Raw genomic sequence first — 18,828 nt, forward strand, 5'->3', positions numbered from 1 at the left:
GTATAGTATTCAGTATGTGCAGAGATACTATTACCAATGGTGGAAGTGGAGGAGTACTTCGTGAGTTGTACTTGAGTCATTTTTAAGTTAATGACAGTTTAATTTTTTCCTTCCCCTTATGACTTGGCCTCACTACATTTGGAAACAAATATGTAATTTCTACTCACTTTCTCAAAATAGGCTTGTTACTTTTCCGAAGTTGTAGCAAAGTCTGGACACTGAATTCATCACACTGCTCCACATTGGTTAAATCCACGTCACATGGTTTATGGACGCCATCTCGCTTTTCACTGCATTGCCTGACATTAGCCTGAGCCAGTTTTTGGCCTTTTTAAGTGGATTTTTTTTCTTTTTGGGGGGGGGACAATATGCTGTGGAGGTAATACTATATTTGTTAGTAATTAAAATGTAGCATCATTCACACTGAGGAGATGATGAATTTATTTTGTGTCAAAAATATTTTTGAAACTGGATTACTCGCAAACGCACGCCCCGCCCCCTTCTGACGTCGTTGGGCAAAAAAAAAAAGTGATATTTGGAGCCTATTTATTTTATAGTTCATTAACTGGCCATGATGATAATCTCAGATTAATATTAACATTATTATTCATTTATTCATTCATCTTCCGTACCGCTTATCCTCAGTAGGGTCGCGGTCTTATTTAAAAATCACATGCAAGTACGGTGTATTTTTTCAGTTATATCTAATTTAGCTTTTTCTTTAAGTGGGATCACAAAGGACTTTGTTTTGATAACATAAAAGTCGAGCTCTGCTCTAAAACATGCAACATGTAACGTGTTTTTTTTCCTATGTACACAAGGTATTTTGTAAATTAATAGGCTACTATTAATTGACAGTAACATTTAATTTTTTATTTTTCTTGTACGTAAATACACTATCTTACTTAGAGCAGTACTGTAGTTAATTACAGCAGTATTTTACACAAGTATACTTCTACTCAATTTAAGAAACCACCTCTGACTATTAGACACGCCAAATTGCCAAATTTGGTTTGTGGCAGCCGCTTCCTCGAGCGGAAGTTTAGGGTTGCCGAGCAACTCGTAATCTTCGGCTGTGCTATACGGACGCGAAAGGCTGTTGAGATAATATTAAGGTCGTACGTTCTCAATTAATACTGAATACTCGTGTAAGTTTGTTCAATATTGGCATGAATTGTGCGGATTTAAAGAGTAGTTACTGTACGTAGTTTGCTATGGTATGCTAGCAAAACTTATTGGCACGAGCCAGTCGTTAGCCAGTTAAACCATATCTCTTAGAATCAATTAATGCGTGCTATTAAACCATATGTCTTGGAATCAATTAATGCGTGCTAAAGTAGGCTAGCTCTAATTTTGTGGTTTCATTGCTGACTGCTCAGTCTCGATGCAGAGAGCCAAAGAGCAATTAGCAGTTGGGGAGGCAGAAGAGGAACAAACCGATCCGCTGGATGACAAACAAGGAGCAAACTACGTTGAAGAAAATATGTCTCCTCAACAGGTAAATATGTGGAACCGACAAACCAGAATGTTTCAAGATCCCCCCCCCCCCCTCAATTTCAACAATTCAATTAAGATCATGAGCACTTGATTCATTGTTCTCACATCAGCCAGAATCAGAACCTGTTGATGTAGGCCCACAGTCTCAAGCTGACAAGACTGGTGCTGAAGGAGACCCTTCTGCAACAAGACATACTGGTTTGTTTGATATAAAATCTCATGGATTGGAAGATTCCTTGCAAAGAAAACCATTGTAGTGTAAAACCGCAATTTCCATAAAGATCCCACGTGAGCACTTAATTAGAATATGGGATACAGTTAGAAGCACAATTGAGTTTTGCATAAATCTTCAGTACAGTCTTTTAACACATACTGTAGGGCGATAAAACAATGCTTTTTCTGTGTATCAGAGCAGGGCAATACTTCCCAGGCTGGGTCACCAACCCACTTTGCAAACTCATCAGACATGGAAGAAGAGGAACCACTGAATGAGGATGAGGAGGAACTCATTGTTCTTGACGCTGAACATGTTTGTAACTTCTTCAACATTTCTACAAATATATGCATTTTATTGTCAAACACAAATCATAAAATCCTATTCTGTTGAATTGAAATTTAGAGGGTTAAGGTGGTCGCACATTCTTCAAAAACACATTTCCCAACCTCACAAATAGTGTATGTACTGAAATGATGACCTCTGGTGTTTGCGAATCACTGCTGTGCAGAGGCATGGGTTCACTTGTGGATATCTTGCATACATAACCAGCATGACTCAGACTTCATGTTCCACCTGTCGACAGCCTCTGGTTGCAAAGAAGCAATCTGCGCTGAAGAATCAACTCATCAAGGAGCTGGAGAGGCTCAAACTGGATCTAAGGGAAGAGGTTAGATTATTTGGTTTTATAGTATACTGTGTTTAGACTTCCCCCTTTTGAAACAAAAAAAGTGAATTTACTGATCAGCTGAGCCCCAGGCATATAATGTGTAGTTTACATGCACATACAGTTAACAGTTCCCTGATCTCTCATTAGATGTTTTATAGACTTTTGCGTGTGTTATTTCTGCTACCTGTGCAGGTGGGAGTTGAGAAGGCAGAGGTGAGCCAAACAGAGGAAATATATGTGCAGTTGTTCAGGGAACAGGAGCGCCTAAAAAGACTCCAGACAAGACTAGATGGCCAACAGCAGACCAAGATGTTGGCTGAAGGCAAATATCGACAGATACAAGATGAAGTTGAGGCAGTAAAGTCTTTCCAGTCTTGCACAAGCAGCCAGTGTAAGAAGACTAGGGCCAATGGTGAGACGCGCGCATTGCTTTTCCTAATCTCATTTGATCTAACACCTTACATAGAGTTGTTTTGATGTACAGTGTTGCCCCACTATATCACATTTAATGGTTCACGCCTCTGCTATATAGTGTTTTTAAAAAAAAATGTTTATTATTATTATTTTTATATAAAAAAAACTGCATTCGTCTGACACCACACGGTGACAGCAATTTATCTTTTTCCGGGCTCACACATTTAAAAAGGAACTAAACAAAAGTACACAAGAAAAATGATGATGCCAAGTAATGTGTTTTTATTTTTGTAAACCACTCACATTTATACTTAACAGAACAAGAATAGGACCAGATCATTTTTTATTGTGTTACTCTCCTCTTGTGTTGAGGGTTGTGATTGCAGTTGGAATTAATTACTTTTGTGCATTGTTTTTGTGGTAATCGTAGGTGACTGAATTAACGATCGAGGGGGGGGGGGGGGGATTCCTCTGTGATCAAGGTGGATTTCCTGAGTGCTCCTACAGATGAGACAGTGGCGTTTGTGGTGAACAAATTATTTTGCCAGCTTTCTCTGTGATGCGTGAGAGTGGTTTTCCGTTTGCTGGTGAGGAAGTTGTACCAGTATGTGATATAGAAGGCGAGAATGGATTGTATGAGTGACTGGTAGACCATTATCAAAATATTTTTACTGACATTAAAATTCCACAGCTCCCTGAGAAGATGGAGAGGAATAAATGAAAATTATGTCAGTGTGTTTGGAAAGACAGGCAAGTGTCCATCTGTGTCCTCACTACTTGAAACATTCCCTCTTCAACCTGTTCTCCCTGAAAAGACAAAAGGTTTTTTTTTTTGTCCTGTTCGGCTGTTAGGTCAAGCAGAATGGAAAATCGGTATCCCTTTTATGCCGGAACAGTTTTGCTGTGTCGCAGTGGACTTTTTAAGCTTCCGCTGTGGTATTAAAATTGTGGTTTATTGAGAATCAGACTTGATCAGTCGAACAGAAAAAAAGTTTCTAGAAGGGAGAGAGAAACAAATTCAATTCAGAGTCTTCTCTAACCTAATCTTTGTTTTTGGAATGTGGAAGGAAGCTGGAGATGTGTTAACCACTTGGTGACCGTGCTGCCAATTATCAAATCAACTTAATTTAAAAACATGTACTTTTCTTATCCATAGTATCCGACCTACAAACGGAGCTAGACAAACTGCAATCGCACCTCCATTTTACACAAGAAGTCAGTGAGAATCTCCATTCTAATGTAAAAGCCATGAGGAATGTCACACGCAAAACAGCAGCTAAGAAGTCCCAAGTCGAAGACCAGAAACTCAAGCAGGTGGGGAGGTTTAAACACAATAAACAGTATCTGCTCCATGCATGATCAGTGTTGACTGATTTATTTGATGACTCTCCCAACAGGATATCTATGTAGAGCGCCTCACAAAGGGCTTGGAGAGACTCACACAACAGAAGGATATGTATGGGGTCCAGACCAAAGTCCAGGCAGAGACAACACAGGCAACCAAAGAGGCTCTTTCTGAGGTATATAATACACACTGCATGACATATCTACAATTGCAGACTGTGAATTAATTATTATTATGCACTATTCACAGTTTGCATTTAAAACAAATAGAGTGCACCCCTGCATACTCGCAGTTCATCACCTGTGGACTCAACTATCTGCAGATTTTCTTTTCATTTTATTTTCCAATTTTTTAAAACAATTTTTAATTTCTTTTGGGTGGGGCAACCAGCCCGGAAAACTCTTAGTGGCGATTTATCTCTGCTTATTCAATAATTTTGGGGTTTACAATGCAGCTATAATGGGTGCCAATTATCCACAGATTTTTGCTATTCGTGATCCAGCCCAGTCTCTATCCCCCATGAATAGCGGGGGACCACTCACTACTGTAATATTATTTAAATGACTTTGTTCCACCAGTAGAGGCCATACTGTATACTGTACTGATGTGCTGATATTTCAAAAAGGATTTGTCGAAGATTATAGGTTGCCGACACATTTAGGTTAAGTTATTTTATTTATGTATTTATTTATTTTGAGGTGACATGTTCCATTCTCTGTCTCTGATATTATGAATCAGACAAAACTCGGAGGTTAATCTTTGAAACTCTGAAAATGTGGTAATCCTGTTTGGCATTGTTGTATCATTTTGTGTGTGTGTACATTCGTGTTTAGGCAGAAATGCAAATGGTGTCTCTGACGATGTCCCAGAAACAGCTTTTACAGCAGTGGAACAGGAGCCTGGTGGATTTGAGGAGACGAGATGAAGACTTCGGAGCTATGCAGGAGGCTATTAGGTTGCAAGTCTGTAAATAAATACAAAATAATAACAAAACTACTGCTCACACGGTACAGACACGAAGGTGAAGCCATGCACCAATTTCCCTCATTCAGGAATTGTGTTTTCCACAGCATGGCTGAGCATCAAGTGATCGTGCTGGACAGAGAGATTGAAGGCATTAAGAAATCCATCTCTGAGCTACAGGAGGAAAGTGAGACTCTGACCATGCTGCTTAACTGCGCCCAGATGGACTGTGTAGTCTCCAAAAAGATGATCAGTCAGAAGCAGACCCAGCATGAAACTCTGCAGTCCCAATACAGCACCTACCTCCGTGCTCTGGGGCAGACAGAGCGCACACTCGCAGAACTCACAAAGGTTATCAGAAGATTTTTAACGAGGCAGCTTTGATTTTATTGACCAGAGTGTTTGTATCTTGTCCTCTCTTTCTTTAGGAGGACAATGTTCTTCAGGCTGAGGTGACTGATCAGAGACGAAAGCTGGAAAAAAACAAAGATAAGCACCTGGAGTTAGAGAATTGCATCATGACCCAAATGCTGCAGAAGCTCATGGACAACAAGGCTGCTCAGTACTATCAGCGACTTACCAACAAGAAAACCTCACTCAAAAAAGAGAAGGTAAACTTTCAAGACGCATCAATGATATTGGGACTGTAATGGTTGGATTTGTAAACTCGGGTTCAAACCCCCGCATAAATTTTATATTCAAATACAACCAGTTAAAGCTATAATCTGCGGTTTTTGGCGCCCCTTACTACTGAATTCAGAAGAAGAAGAATCACCTTTTATTGTCATGAACATGCATGCATGCATGCATGCACACGAAATTTGTTCTCTGCATTTTACCCGTCACAGTGAACACATACACATATTAGTGGAACACAATGGGGCAGCTGAAGCACCCGGGGTATCAGTGTCTTGCTCAAGGACACCACAGCCGTGAGTCCGGGGGATGTTGGCGGATGGTCCAGTCGGGGTCTTGAACCTAGGTCCCCCACGGTGGCAGGCGATGATGAATATACACTAATGTAGTGTATAATAGAGCTGTTAAAACCCACGAGGTAAATAAAACGGGCAAGATAAACTGTCAATAGTTCAATATCCAGCATACAAATACGTTCTGTAAACACTGCGGCCTTACAGTACCTGTTCATGTGGAGACATACACATACATTTCCAGGTTTCCCCGAAACCATTTAAATAATAATTAGAAAACTAAACATATTATTGTGTTTTACAACAATACTTAACTATATTTATGATGTACCTTTGGGTAACAAAGCGAAGCTGTGGCCAAAATGTACACAGGCGTTATACATACGTAAGTTTGTGCCTCTAACCGGCCGTTCAAATAAGCGAGCATCTTTTAAAACACTATTGCTCCCGCGTCCTGATTCTGTACCAACCTGCTTCTTCCAACTATTCATCTGTCTTGTTTCTGATAAAGTACAATATACTGTTTGTGCAGCATCAAACGCCCGTCCACATATCCAATGGCTCAATGTGTGGTAGGAGAAGGGGGGTCGCTTCGTGGACGTTTTTTTCGCCTGTTATCCTGCTCTTCTTCCTCTTTTCTCATCTCGATCATGCTTTTCGTGTCACAGACCTCAGCTGTATGTCACCGGCAATCGATGTCCGCAGGGAGATTCAGGAAGTCGCGGCAGTCGGCTGGAAGAAACTCTCCATGTCATGACAAGTGGTGACGCGGCAGCAGCGTTACAACACTCAAATGTTATAATCAAGTCGATAAAAGTTGTCGCAAACAACATCGCTGTGTCACAAGCAAGTTAACTTACACACACACGTTAAAAGAAATTAGATCAACAAAAGCAATAAAAACAGATCAGTAAGAACGAGAAGAATGCTGGGTCGTGACCACGTTACCACCTACACAGCTGCTGGCAGGCAACGGCTCCTCGAAAAAAGGTAGATGGTGTTCATTGGGGGCAATTATTATTATTGTTTTCGTTCAAACTAATTATTGTATGGGTGTTTTATTCCACAGAAACGTAAAATAATATTTTTAATAAGCATTTTACAATTATCCTCTACCCATTCTTCTTTTCCTTTCTGCTTGTCCCGTTAGGGGTCGCCACAGCGTGACATCCTTTTCCATGTGAGCCTATCTCCTGCATCCTCCTCTCTAACACCAACTTCCCTCATGTCTTCCCTCATGACATCCATCAACCTTCTCTTTGGTCTTCCTCTCGCTCTCTTGCCTGGCAGCTCCATCCTCTTCATCCTTCTACCAATATACTCACTCGCTCTCCCCTGGACGTGTCCAAACCATCGAAGTCTGCTCTCTTTAACTTTGTCTCCAAAACAATAATTCAATGCAGGGGCAATTTTATAAAAAAAAAATCATTTTAAATTGTAATATACTCATTTTGATCCCTTAAGGTGAAATTCAATTTGCATTCTGCACTTTTATTGTTGCACACCACACAGAGTAAGAAGCAGATTTTAAGCAGATATTTCTTTTAATTTTTTATATATTTTGAAGCTTCATGCATATAGCGCGGCATGGTGGGCGACTGGTTAGCAGAGCTCCTTCACAGTACTTAAGACCCGGGTTCAAATCCGGCCTCGCCTGTGTGGAGTTTGTGTGTGCCTTCATGGGTTTTCTCCGGGCACTCCGGTTTCCTCCCAAAAACATGCAGGGTAGGTTAATTGAAAACTCTAAATTGCCCGTAGTTGTGAATATGAGCGCAAATGGTTTACGTTACCGTAAACTTGCAGTTGTGTAATTTAAGCCAGTTGTACTTTGCAATTGTACTTATTTCATTAAGGGTGACATGATCCCATTCTCTCTCTTTTTACACTATTACCTCCTCTTATTGCCATGTGAGTCTGCAGTAATAGTCTGTTTGGAAAAATAATCACTGCAAAACCCACGATATACTAAAAAAAAATCATAATTCTTTCTCTCCTATTACTGTAGGTCTATCGGCTGTGGAATTTGGAGAGTGAGGTAATGGCGGCTACAGTGGAAAGCAAAGTGATCAACGAGAAACTGGAAAACTTGACCCGATCTCAGAAGGAGCTGGACGAGGAAATCAAAAAGTACAACCAGGTGGTCGCATCGAACCAGGCTGACGGTTCTTCCATCGATGCACTCATCACACAGAAACAGACCACTATCGCAAATTACAACAAAAAAAAGGATCTCATCGCTGCACGCACTGGGGTAAGGAATCCTTGATTGTTTACATGAGTGTATATTATTGAGCATTTAGAACATTGGTTTCAAGCTCTGGCCCATCACATTCTTGTATGTAACCCATAAAAGTGAATAAAGGCTTCATGTTTCTTGCTAAATGGAATTGTTCCTTTTCCATTTTGGCAGGAAATCTGTACCATATTTGTGAATATTCTTCACTTTTAATAGTGATTACAAGCATTTTTTAGGACAATCCTTTCTTAACAAATGTGAATAAATGTAATAATGGTTGTGCATAAATATTCGGTTATCAATATGTTTCATGAGTGCTGATTTCAAATATATTTTTGGGGTAAACATTTACATATACATACATAATAAGTAATAGAAATTATATAAATAGAAATTAGTTTGACACGCTATTAGAATATGTCTTTGCTACAGAATATAAATTTTGAAAATGTGTGTGTCTGTTTTCCCAGCATGAAGATCTCAGTCCTCTGCAAATCAAGGTAGAGGCAATGAAGACTCAAACTGAGGAATTATCCGAAAAAATCAAGAATGATCAGCAGCTATGGCTGAAGCATCAGGGATCACTTGTTGGAATGACCGTACAGATTCAGGCGCACAACAGTGAATACAAAAAACTTCAGGCAAAGTACACTGTGATCTGTCAGAAGAAGATTTATCTGGAGCGTACGTTACATATTTTATGACAAGCATATTGACAAAATATAAATAGAATAAATGTAATTATTGAGTTGTAACACTGACTCCAACCCCACCAGGTCAGCTTGAAGTCATGCGCCGTGAGGAGAATGAGGTGGAGAAGCGCAATAAGATGCTTGAAAGAGACCTGCTGAAGCTCAACACTCTTCTGAGCAAGAATGCCCATCTGCACTATGCTTTGGAGCAGGAGAACACTGCGATGGAGACCGACTTCCTTCACAAACTTAAGGCATATCCTTTCTGTTTGACATCTTCTTGTTCTAGTTCAACTGGTGTCGCAAAATGTTTATGCTTAATAATAATATGTGTTTAGGAGGCAGAGCGGGTGTCTATAGAGATGGAGGTGAAGCTGGAGAAGACTCAGGCAGAAAAAGAGAAACTTCTCAGCAGTTTGGTGGAGGCTGAGTCAGTTGTTTCTTTTACATCAATTTTCTAATCAAGTAGACTTATGTCTCTGGAACGCATGCATTATTCACCAATGCATGCAGTGGGTACGGAAAGTATTCAGACCCCTTAAATTTTTCACTCTTTTTTTATATTGCAGCCATTTGCTAAAATAATTGTAGTTCATTTTTCTACCCACATTAATGTACACACAGCACCCCATATTGACAGAAAAAATGGAATTGAAATTTTTGCAGATTTATTAAAAAAAGAAAAATTTAAATATCACACAGCCATAATAAGTATTCAGACCCTTTGCTCAGTATTTAGTGGAAGCACCCTTTTGAGCTAATACAGCCATGAGTATTTTTGGGAATGATGCAACAGGTTTTTCACACCTGGATTTGGGGATCATCTGCCATTCCTCCTTGCAGATCCTCTCTGGTTCTGTCAGGTTGGATGGTGAACGTTGGTAGGCAGCCATTTTCAGGTCTTTCCAGAGATACTCAATTGGGTTTAAGTAAGTCTCTGGGTGGGCCATTCAAAAACAGTCACAAAGTTGTTTTCGGAAGCCACTCCTTCGGTATTTTAGCTGTGTGCTTAGGGTCATTGTCTTTTTTGAAGGTGAACCTTCGGCCCAGTCTGAGGTTCTGAGCACTCTGGAGAAGGTTTTCGTCCAGGATATCCCTGTACTTGGCTGCATTTATCTTTTCTTCGATTGCAACCAGTCTCCCTGTCCCTCCAGCTGAAAAACACCCCCACAGCATGATGCTGCCACCACCAGGCTTCACTGTTTCTATCTTGGTCTCATCAGACCAGAGAATCTTATTTCTCACGATCTTGGAGTCCTTCAGGTGTTTTTTAGCAAACTCTATGCGGGCTTTCATGTGTCTTGCACTGAGGAGAGGCTTCCGTCGGGCCACTCTGCCATAAAGCCCCGACTGGTGGAGGGCTGCAGTGATGGTTGATTTTCTAGAGCTTTCTCCCATCTCCCGACTGCATCTTTGGAGCTCAGCCACAGTGATCTTTGGGTTCTTCTTACCTCTTTCTGTCTCTCTCGAGTTAAATATACGAGTGTCACAGCAAAGTGTCCGAATACTTACGGCTGTGTGATATTTCAGTTTTTCTTTCTTAATAAATCAGCAAAAATGTCAACAATTTTTTTTTTCTGTCAATAGCGGGTGCTGTGTGTACATTGAGGAAAAAAATGAACTTATGATTTTAACAAATGGCTGCAATATAACAAAGAGTGAAAAATTTAAGGGCCTCTGAAAACTTTCCGTACCCACTGTATGTGTGTGTTATGTGACAGGCGACAGATCATGCTGTGGGAAAAGAAGTCTCACCTTATGAAAGAGACACGTTTAGTTGTGGAAGAGGGTCATGGAGACCTCCAGATAATGAAGGATGACATTCACCGTATGGAGGTACATGCACTGCTTCTCCTGAAAGATGTGTATGAGTGCTGACTCCTTACTAAGAGACGCGATTATACAGTATATCCCCTGTATGAGCTTCATTACTGTTTCCCTCTAAAATCTAGCATGCTATAATTGTTCTAATTTTCCTCATCTACAAAAATCTCAACGGGCATAAAATCTAAAATCAAGATGGCCCTGGGTAGAATAAGAACAAGCTTTCATCTATTAGTGGTGAGAAGTCAGGGTCACCAAGGCTTTCTCTGCTGACCTAAACAGTCAGAAATACTGAACTACATATGCAACCTAAATTCTAATAGTTGTTCCATGAACTTGTACTCATTTATTCCCAACGGTCTATTCTCATGATTTCATATTCGATCAGATTAGAGCACAGTTTGTTAACAGCCAACTTCGACTGTTTTTTCTGTTCTTGTCAGATTAGCTCAATCTTGATTCTGAACCGTTCCACATGATATTGGTGGCTGAGTTGCACACTGTTATATTCCATTTTGATTTCTATATAATTGCAAGGTGGTAGTGGTGTATTAAATTGGGCAAGGCATCACTGAAAGCCCAAGTACCAGATGCATGGCCCAAGGCAAGACGTAGTCATCATCATTGAAGTGGAAGAAAACACTTTGGCAAAAATAATACAGTTAAGGAAACTAACAGAGAATGAGAACTTTGCAAACATCCTCCTGTTGAATGAGTAAGATCGGAGACGTGTCTGGAATCTGAGACATTTGTGTACCGAACTAAGCAAGCAACTGCCATGCACTTAGATAAGCTCGCTGAGACATATCCAGCATGGGTGAAATAGCCGTTGACGTTTTGTGTTGCGACAGCAGATGTCAATGATGAGTACCTCGACAAAATCATTGAACTTCAGCACAGCCAGGTTCAATGCTCTCAACCTTTGGATGTCACCAAATCATAGCATAGTCTTTTATTGCAAAGAAAGCCCTTGAGATACTCATGCCATTTGTTACAACATATGCAAGCAATGCTTTTCAAGAATGGTGAGTAGGGAAAGTATTCAGACCCCCTTAAATGTTTCACTCTTTGTTGTATTGCAGCCATTTGCTAAAATCAAGTTCATTTTTTTCCTCATTAATGTACACGCAGCAGCCCATATTGGCAGAAAAAAAACTGAATTGTTGATTTTTTTTTTTGCAGATTTATGAAAAAAGAAAAAAAAATCACACAGCCATAAGTATCCAGACCCTTTGCTGTGACACTCGTATATTCTGTCCATTTCTTCTGATTATCCTTGAGGTGGTTATACACCTTCATTGGACTCCAGCTTTGTTTGATTATACTGATTGAACTTTATTAGGAAAGCCACACATCTGTGTATATATAAGACCTTACAGCTCACAGTGCATGTCAGAGCAAATGAAAATCAAGAGGTCAAAGGAACTGCCTGAAGAGCTCAGAGACAGAATTGTGGCACGGTACAGAACTGGCCAAGGTTACAAAAAAATTATTCTGCTGCACTTCAGGTTCCTAAGAGCACAGTGGCCTCCATAATCCTGAAATGGAAGACGTTTGGGACGACCAGAACCCTACCTAGAGCTGGCCGTCCAGCCAAACTGAGCAATCGGGGGAGAAGAGCCTTGGTAAGAGAGCCAAAGAACAACCCAAAGATCACTGTGGCTGAGCTCCAGAGATGCAGTCAGGAGATGGGAGAAAGTTCTAAAAAGTCAACAATCACTGCAGCCCCTCCACCAGTCGGGGTTTTATGGCAGTGGCCCGACGGAAGCCTCGCCTCAGTGCAAGACACATGAAAGCCTGCAAAAAGAAACCTGAAAGGACTCTTAAGATGGTGAGAAATAAGATTCTCTGGTCTGATGAGACCAAGATAGAAGTTTTTGGCCTTAATTCTCAGCGGTATGTGTGGAGAAGACCAGGCACTGCTCATCATCTGTCCAATACAGTCCCAACAGTGAAGCCTGGTGGTGGCAGCATCTTGCTGTGGGAGTGTTTTTCAGCTGCAGGGACAGGACGACTGGTTGCAATCGAAGGAAAGATGAATGCGACCAAGTACAGGGATATCCTGGGCGAAAACATTCTCCAGAGTGCTCAGGACCTGAGACTGGGCCGAAGGTTCACCTTCCAACAAGACAATGACCCCAAGCACACAACTAAAATACCGAAGGAGTGGCTTCAGAACAACTGCGTGACTGTTCTTGAATAGCCCAGCCAGAGCCCTGACTTAAACCCTGTTGCATACTTATGGTTGTGTAATATTTCAGATTTTCTTTTTTAATCTGCAAAAATTTCCCCCCAAAAATTGTCAATATGGGGTGCTGTGTGTACATTGTGGGGGGGAAAAAAAGTAATGATTTTTAGCTGCAATATAACAAAGAGTGAATGAAAATTTTAAGGGGGTCTGAATACTTTCCGTACCCACTGTATATCAAGGTTCACTTATTGCGGATTCACTGCATTGGGGGGGAGGGGGGGGGGGGAACCTGAAAGAAAATGTATGTAATGTACAATACTACTGTGCATTACTGTGTTGGGAGTGTTGGGAAGATTAACTAGTCTGAAGAGGTTCTTACAGCTTTAAAAATATGTATAAAAATTACAAAAATATGTGGCTGCTACTTTGCGAATTTCACCTATTGTGGGGGTGGTCCGGAACCTAACCCCCGTGATAATTGAGGGATTACTGTAGTTCTATTATACTGTTTATTACACATGAATACAACCAATGTGTGGGTTACTGGTCTCTCAACTATAACTATTGCTAAAATGTTTTTCTTCTAGGGTGCTATAGTTTTATGTGCCTGTGTCATCAATGTGCTTAACAGCGGCAGCTCAACCAGCTGATAAAGCAGCAGGAGCAGCTCGTGAGGATGAGTGTCGCAGTCGTGGAAAGGAGGGGAAACATTATCGAGCGCAATGATGCCCTGGCCCGTAGCACTAAAAAGCAGATGACGAAAGGCGAGCTAAATCTCATGAATGATGGCTTGCGGCGCAAAATCAAGGAAACACAAAAGGTGGTTACATTTTTTTTTGTCTGTAACCATTATTCGTTGTGTAATTACCTGCTTTTTTTGTTTTTAGATGGTCAAAGAGTGGGACCGGGAGATCAAAGAACTGCAGGACAGCCAGGTGAATCTGAGCAACATTGTTGCACATCAGAAGCAGCAGCTGATGGACCTGTCAGGAACCAGTGGTGTCCTTGAAACTGATCTAGCAAAAATCCAGAATACCAAAGGCAGGGTATGGCGCAATTACTCTTATCAGTGTTGGATTTATAAAAAATGTTTTTTCATTAAAGCTCATCTCTATCCTATACATTTTATTTCATCACACTTTTCATACAAAAATTCATTATGTGACCTCCCCGACAATGCAATGTGGCTATTTTATTATCATATACATTACTGTATTTTCCACTGGTTGGGTACATGTGGCTGCCGTTCAGACTGTGCAGGTGAAATTCCCGGTCAGTGCCCCAGTACCCACCCACTGCTGGTCCCAAGCCAGATAACTGGGAAAATCTCAACAATGTTCATTATCGTGGTGTTTCCCAGCAGTGTTTCCCAGCACTGATAATTTCGCATGGTGTGCCACGTGAAATTCCATAATTGGTCTATTTATTCACTACAAATAATTCTCCACTAGATGGCAGCAGGTACAATTAATCTGTATTCCTGTTGCCATTCATACAAATGTGTTCAGATTTCACAAAGGTCAATTTGTCAGTAAATTGAATACTTTTTGTGATGTTTTTGTTTGGTGGTGTACTGAGAGATTATTTTTAATGTAAATTATGAGCCTTGGCTCAATACATTTTGGGAAACATTGCTTTTTTTTTAAACATTGCCTTTTTAAAAATCATAGAATGACATGAGACTGAGCTTCTATTGCCTGTTTTTTCCACCTTATCTTGCCACATTTGTAACCAGTGAAAAGCATACCGTTCACATACTGTAGTTTAGTACCCATCTTTTCCACTTCCTTTCTAGGACCAAGCTCACCTGATTGAATTTCAGAGCAAGGCTAAGAAACTCCAAGAGGTGACTGATGGAACGTATCGACCCTCATCCTCATCTAGTCAATTGGTGGAAGTTGCTGCACACAGCCTAATGGAGCGCGTGCGCGCCATCGGCACTGTTATTCACAGTGTGTGTGAGGAGTTCCCCGATCACCGAGCAGCTCTCCGTGCTCTGTTACTATCATTGGCAGCAGGCGCACACGGTCCAGAGCAGGAAGCAACATGTGAGTGAGATGCAAAAATACAGAGTACCGAAGAGCTGCAGGGAAGTTGCGAGGCAGTTGTGATGTCTACAAGTGTTAAACTTAAACTTTCTCATATGCAAGCAGGCTTAAGCTACCAATTAGGTCTCTTGAACTCCTGTTCATCTTAATCGGCCCGTACAATACTTACGACGACGACCAATATGAGTGCCGTAAGAGATCAGGGGTGCAGCAGAAAATGTTCCCATTTCACAAGATTTGTCAGCAAATATCATGTAATAATTACAAATATACATTTGTTCATCTTTTATACCAGTGACAAGCAAAACAATTAAATGCTCTTCCATTAGATGGCAGAAGGTACAATACACCTGTTGACCGCCTGTTGCCATTGATACAGCAGAATAAGTCATAGCTTTCTGCAATTATTCACATTGTGTTCAATTTATGCCTAGGTCCTGAGTTCACAATGAAGTCATTTTGTGAGTATACTGAGAAGAGATTGTCTTTATTTTATTTTGACAGTTTTGTTTGGTGGGGTGCTGTGAGATCTAATGTACTGTAAGATGGGTGAAAAAAAATAAAGTTTGGGATACACTGACTTAGTCTTCAATTAACCTAAACCCAATATTCATGTTTTTTTATTTACAGTAGGCCTGTTGGAGGAAGACAGAGAAAACACACAAGCACAGGGAGAACACGTGACAGACTGCGGCGTGTTTGGATTTACGTACAAATTCAGGTTACGATATCGCCATAAGAACAGCGAGCACCCCATGTACATAATGAAAAGGTCAGTCTGTGAAGGGTCAAATGACCGCAGCCAAAACTACGTTACTACGTGGAAGGCATTTTAGAATCAGCTCGGCGGGCGGCGCTGTCGAGGTGTCTCGTCAAGCTTCTGTACTCTTTGCTGGAATCATAAAATTTGGGTAAATTTGGTTACACTTGATACTGACAATTTAGATTTTTTATAGGGGGTTAAAATTCATTTGAATGGATATTTTAAACTAATGACAAGACCAGGTGTCTTTTTAAAAAAAAAAAAAAAGCTAAAAGGGCAGTAAAACTGAGCAAGGCCTGAGGGTTAACAGTGTTTGTCCTTTTTACAATAGTAGTCGAGCTTGTTAATATATATGACCAACAAGAATATGTATTTTCCATTGGAATCGTCAAGAAGTCTTCAGTGTTGCTTCAGCGACTGCAAGTGTTGAACATGGCAAAGAAACTTTCATCGATTCGTCCTCTTTTAATGTCGGGTCTGTTGCGTCTGTCAAATTCAGCAGTGGTGCTGTTGTTGTGGTCCAGTTCTTGCCGCAGCTCCTTCTTCTGTCGTTCCTGCTGCCTCTGTATGATCAGAGCCGTACGTGCCGTGTTGGAGCACCAACGAGCATATTGTTGCTTTTCTCTGATCCCCTCTAACTTTGTCATCATTTTCTCTTCAACTTGAAGGTTCCAGAACTTTTTCATTTGCTGATAGCTCTCGGGACGTGGCCTCCTATCATAGCTGTGAAAAATACCAGGTACTCCCACCTGACTCGGCTGTATCTCTCTGGGGTCGTCTGTGAGCTCCCGTTCTTGCCGTTGTCTCTCTTCAGCCATGGCGTGATTGAACTCATTCATTTTGACAGCGTTCTGTTTCCGCATCTCCATTTCAGTGTTTTCCAGCTGCAGAGCTACATTATCCATATGTACTCTGAATTTTTCATTGTCCAACTTTTCCATATTCTGTCTTTCTTTCTCCACGGCTTGCTCTGTCTGTTGCTGTAACAGCCACTCCCTCAGTTGCTCCTTCTGCCTGTATATTCGGCTTTCGCTGTCCGGGTCCTCACCTGCCATTCCCGGAGGCATCATGTGTTCAACTACTTCTTCAGAGTCGTCCCTGTCCAACTCCTCCTGCCTTGCACGCTCATACTGTTCCAGTAAACTGGTCTTCTCCTTTGCACGTCTCTCCTTTTCTTCTTTCTTTTGAAGAAGGTACGCTTGCTTGCTATTATGTAGAAATTGGGCCTCAAAGGTGTCCTGTTCAAGTCTTTCTGCATCCTTCCCTTTCTTCTTGTCATCCAGCTGCTTGTCAAGGCCTTCCTTGTCAATACCGATGGTTCTCAGTTTATCGTTAAAAATTCTCTCTTTTCTTTCTCGCTCATTGTTGCGACGCCTCTCTATACTTGCCAGTTCAAAGCGAGAGCCGTTCAACATTTTGGCTGACAAATGTAGAGTCTGTTAAAATGATAAGCCTTTTTAAGAGTGTTTCAACAACACATTGATGTGCAGTCCACTAGATTTCTGTTATGGCTGGTTCTGAAACACGAAACAAACAAAAAAAAAAGCATACACCAAGATTTTCTATAGGTAAGCCCCAAATTGGTCATACGCTGAATTTTTATTTGCTGAATGTGTGTCTTCTGGCTGGAAATGAGACAAGTTTAAAAAATGTGTATAAAAATTACTGAAAATATTTAGCATGTTTATTTTTTTTTTAAATGTATACATGTCCCTGACAATTATGAGGATTTGTTTTGGTTTTTTTGCAACATTATGCTTTTAGTATAATCTACAAGAACAACGATATTTAGAGAACATTCAATATGTCTGTTTTTTTATAAAGGGTATGAGTAATTTTAAGAATTATAATTTTGACACGGGACTACTTCTCAAAATGAATTAACCAATCAAATTAGCGAATATTTCATCAAACAGGACTACTTCTCAAAATGAATTAACCAATCAAATTAGCGAATATTTCATCAAACAACATCTAACGTATTGTGCCACTTTCGTCATTTCCAGCCACAGTTTACTCATTCAACCAATAAATTTACTTGAACTCAAAATGTGACCATAGCATGAATTATTTTGGGCTTAAATGTATGTATAACGCCATTGAGCATGGTAAACATACAATGTATGCATAACCACTGAACAAATAAAAACTTCAGTGTAAATAAGAATGGCTTACCTCCTCATGTTCTTGTAGTTTCTGCATTTTAAGATTTGAAAGCTGTAGCATCTTAAAATTGCTCATTTGTATCATTTGTGTGTGATAAATAACAGTGCTGTGAAAAAGTATTGTTATATTTTTGCATAGTTTCCTCACTTAAATGTTTTAAGATCAGCAAAGAGCAAATATCAGACAAAGATAACCCAAGTAAACATAAAATCCCGTTTTTAAATGGTGATTTTATTTATAAAGGAAAAAAACTATTCAAAGCTACCTGGCCCTGTATGGAAAAACCAATTGCTGCTGAGGGTGGCCCAACCAGTTACTAAGTTTAGGGGGCATTACTTTCACACAGGGCCAGATAGCTTTGAATAGTTTTTTTTTCCCTTAATAAAGAAAATCACCATTAAAAACTTCCTATTTTGTTATTTTTTGTCTGATATTTACATTTGTTGAATTATCTTAAACATTTAAGTGGGGAAATAAGAATTTGAGAATGGGGCAAATACTTTTTCACAACGCTACAGATCACCACATCAAAAAAACCCATCTATTTCTAACATCATCATTTGTACCTTTTCTAGAATGTTTCAAAGATTCTAACGCAATAGCGGTGGTAGTCGATTAGACAGTAAGGGTGAGTTGCATGCTCCCAATCAGTACTGTGCAAGGGCCAAAATATTCAAATTTCTTGAAACATTTTCAAATGAAATGATCGTTGAATATCAAGAAATTTAGGGATTATTAGAAAGCTTTATACAGTAGAACCTCGGGAGAGAAGCTGTTCTGGGACTGAATTTTTTACTTCTGAATTGCTCATAATTTGAAACAATCTTTTTCATAGAAAATAATAATTAAGTGAAATACTCTGTTCTCATATTTAAA

At 40.2% G+C, this 18,828-nt stretch overlaps 2 protein-coding genes across 8 annotated transcripts; one reads left to right on the forward strand and one right to left on the reverse strand.

The window, feature by feature from the left end:
• Positions 1-1,051: 1,051 nt before the first annotated feature.
• LOC133404269 (coiled-coil domain-containing protein 40-like) lies at positions 1,052-15,600 on the forward strand. 7 transcript variants are annotated; one of them, XM_061680002.1, is made up of 19 exons: positions 1,052-1,115; positions 1,380-1,498; positions 1,608-1,695; positions 1,908-2,026; positions 2,298-2,381; positions 2,574-2,793; positions 3,952-4,109; positions 4,193-4,315; positions 4,974-5,095; positions 5,211-5,454; positions 5,532-5,714; positions 8,038-8,283; positions 8,739-8,952; positions 9,045-9,214; positions 9,299-9,390; positions 10,682-10,796; positions 13,607-13,795; positions 13,863-14,021; positions 14,771-15,600. In XM_061680002.1, exons 2-19 carry the CDS (start codon positions 1,385-1,387, stop codon positions 15,029-15,031), a joined length of 2,901 nt encoding a protein of 966 aa, XP_061535986.1. In that variant the 5' UTR covers positions 1,052-1,115; positions 1,380-1,384; the 3' UTR covers positions 15,032-15,600. The 7 variants fall into 7 exon arrangements, with proteins under 7 accessions (XP_061535986.1, XP_061535989.1, XP_061535990.1 ...); XM_061680005.1 differs by having other exon boundaries at positions 1,053-1,115; positions 1,391-1,498; XM_061680006.1 differs by having other exon boundaries at positions 1,053-1,115; positions 1,391-1,498; positions 1,612-1,695.
• Positions 15,601-16,196: 596 nt separating this feature from the next.
• ribc2 (RIB43A domain with coiled-coils 2) lies at positions 16,197-17,271 on the reverse strand. Its single transcript, XM_061680021.1, has one exon. The coding sequence runs from the start codon at positions 17,199-17,201 to the stop codon at positions 16,197-16,199; it is 1,005 nt and encodes a 334-aa protein (XP_061536005.1). The 5' UTR covers positions 17,202-17,271.
• Between the last annotated feature and the right edge of the window lie 1,557 nt (positions 17,272-18,828).

Source organism: Phycodurus eques, chromosome 6, assembly GCF_024500275.1.
Source record: "Phycodurus eques isolate BA_2022a chromosome 6, UOR_Pequ_1.1, whole genome shotgun sequence".
Lineage (NCBI taxonomy): Eukaryota > Metazoa > Chordata > Actinopteri > Syngnathiformes > Syngnathidae > Phycodurus > Phycodurus eques.

What these genes read in the sequence shown, in the direction of transcription:
- LOC133404269 (XM_061680002.1), top strand. Translation starts at nt 1,385, where the DNA reads ATGCAGAGAGCCAAAGAGCAATTAGCAGTTGGGGAGGCAGAAGAGGAA. An exon ending in GCTATGCAGGAGGCTATTAG is followed by an intron (nt 5,096 to 5,210) that starts GTTGCAAGTCTG and finishes TGTTTTCCACAG; the next exon opens with CATGGCTGAGCATCAAGTGA. An exon ending in TCCAGAATACCAAAGGCAGG is followed by an intron (nt 14,022 to 14,770) that starts GTATGGCGCAAT and finishes CTTCCTTTCTAG; the next exon opens with GACCAAGCTCACCTGATTGA.
- ribc2 (XM_061680021.1), bottom strand. Translation starts at nt 17,201, where the DNA reads ATGTTGAACGGCTCTCGCTTTGAACTGGCAAGTATAGAGAGGCGTCGC.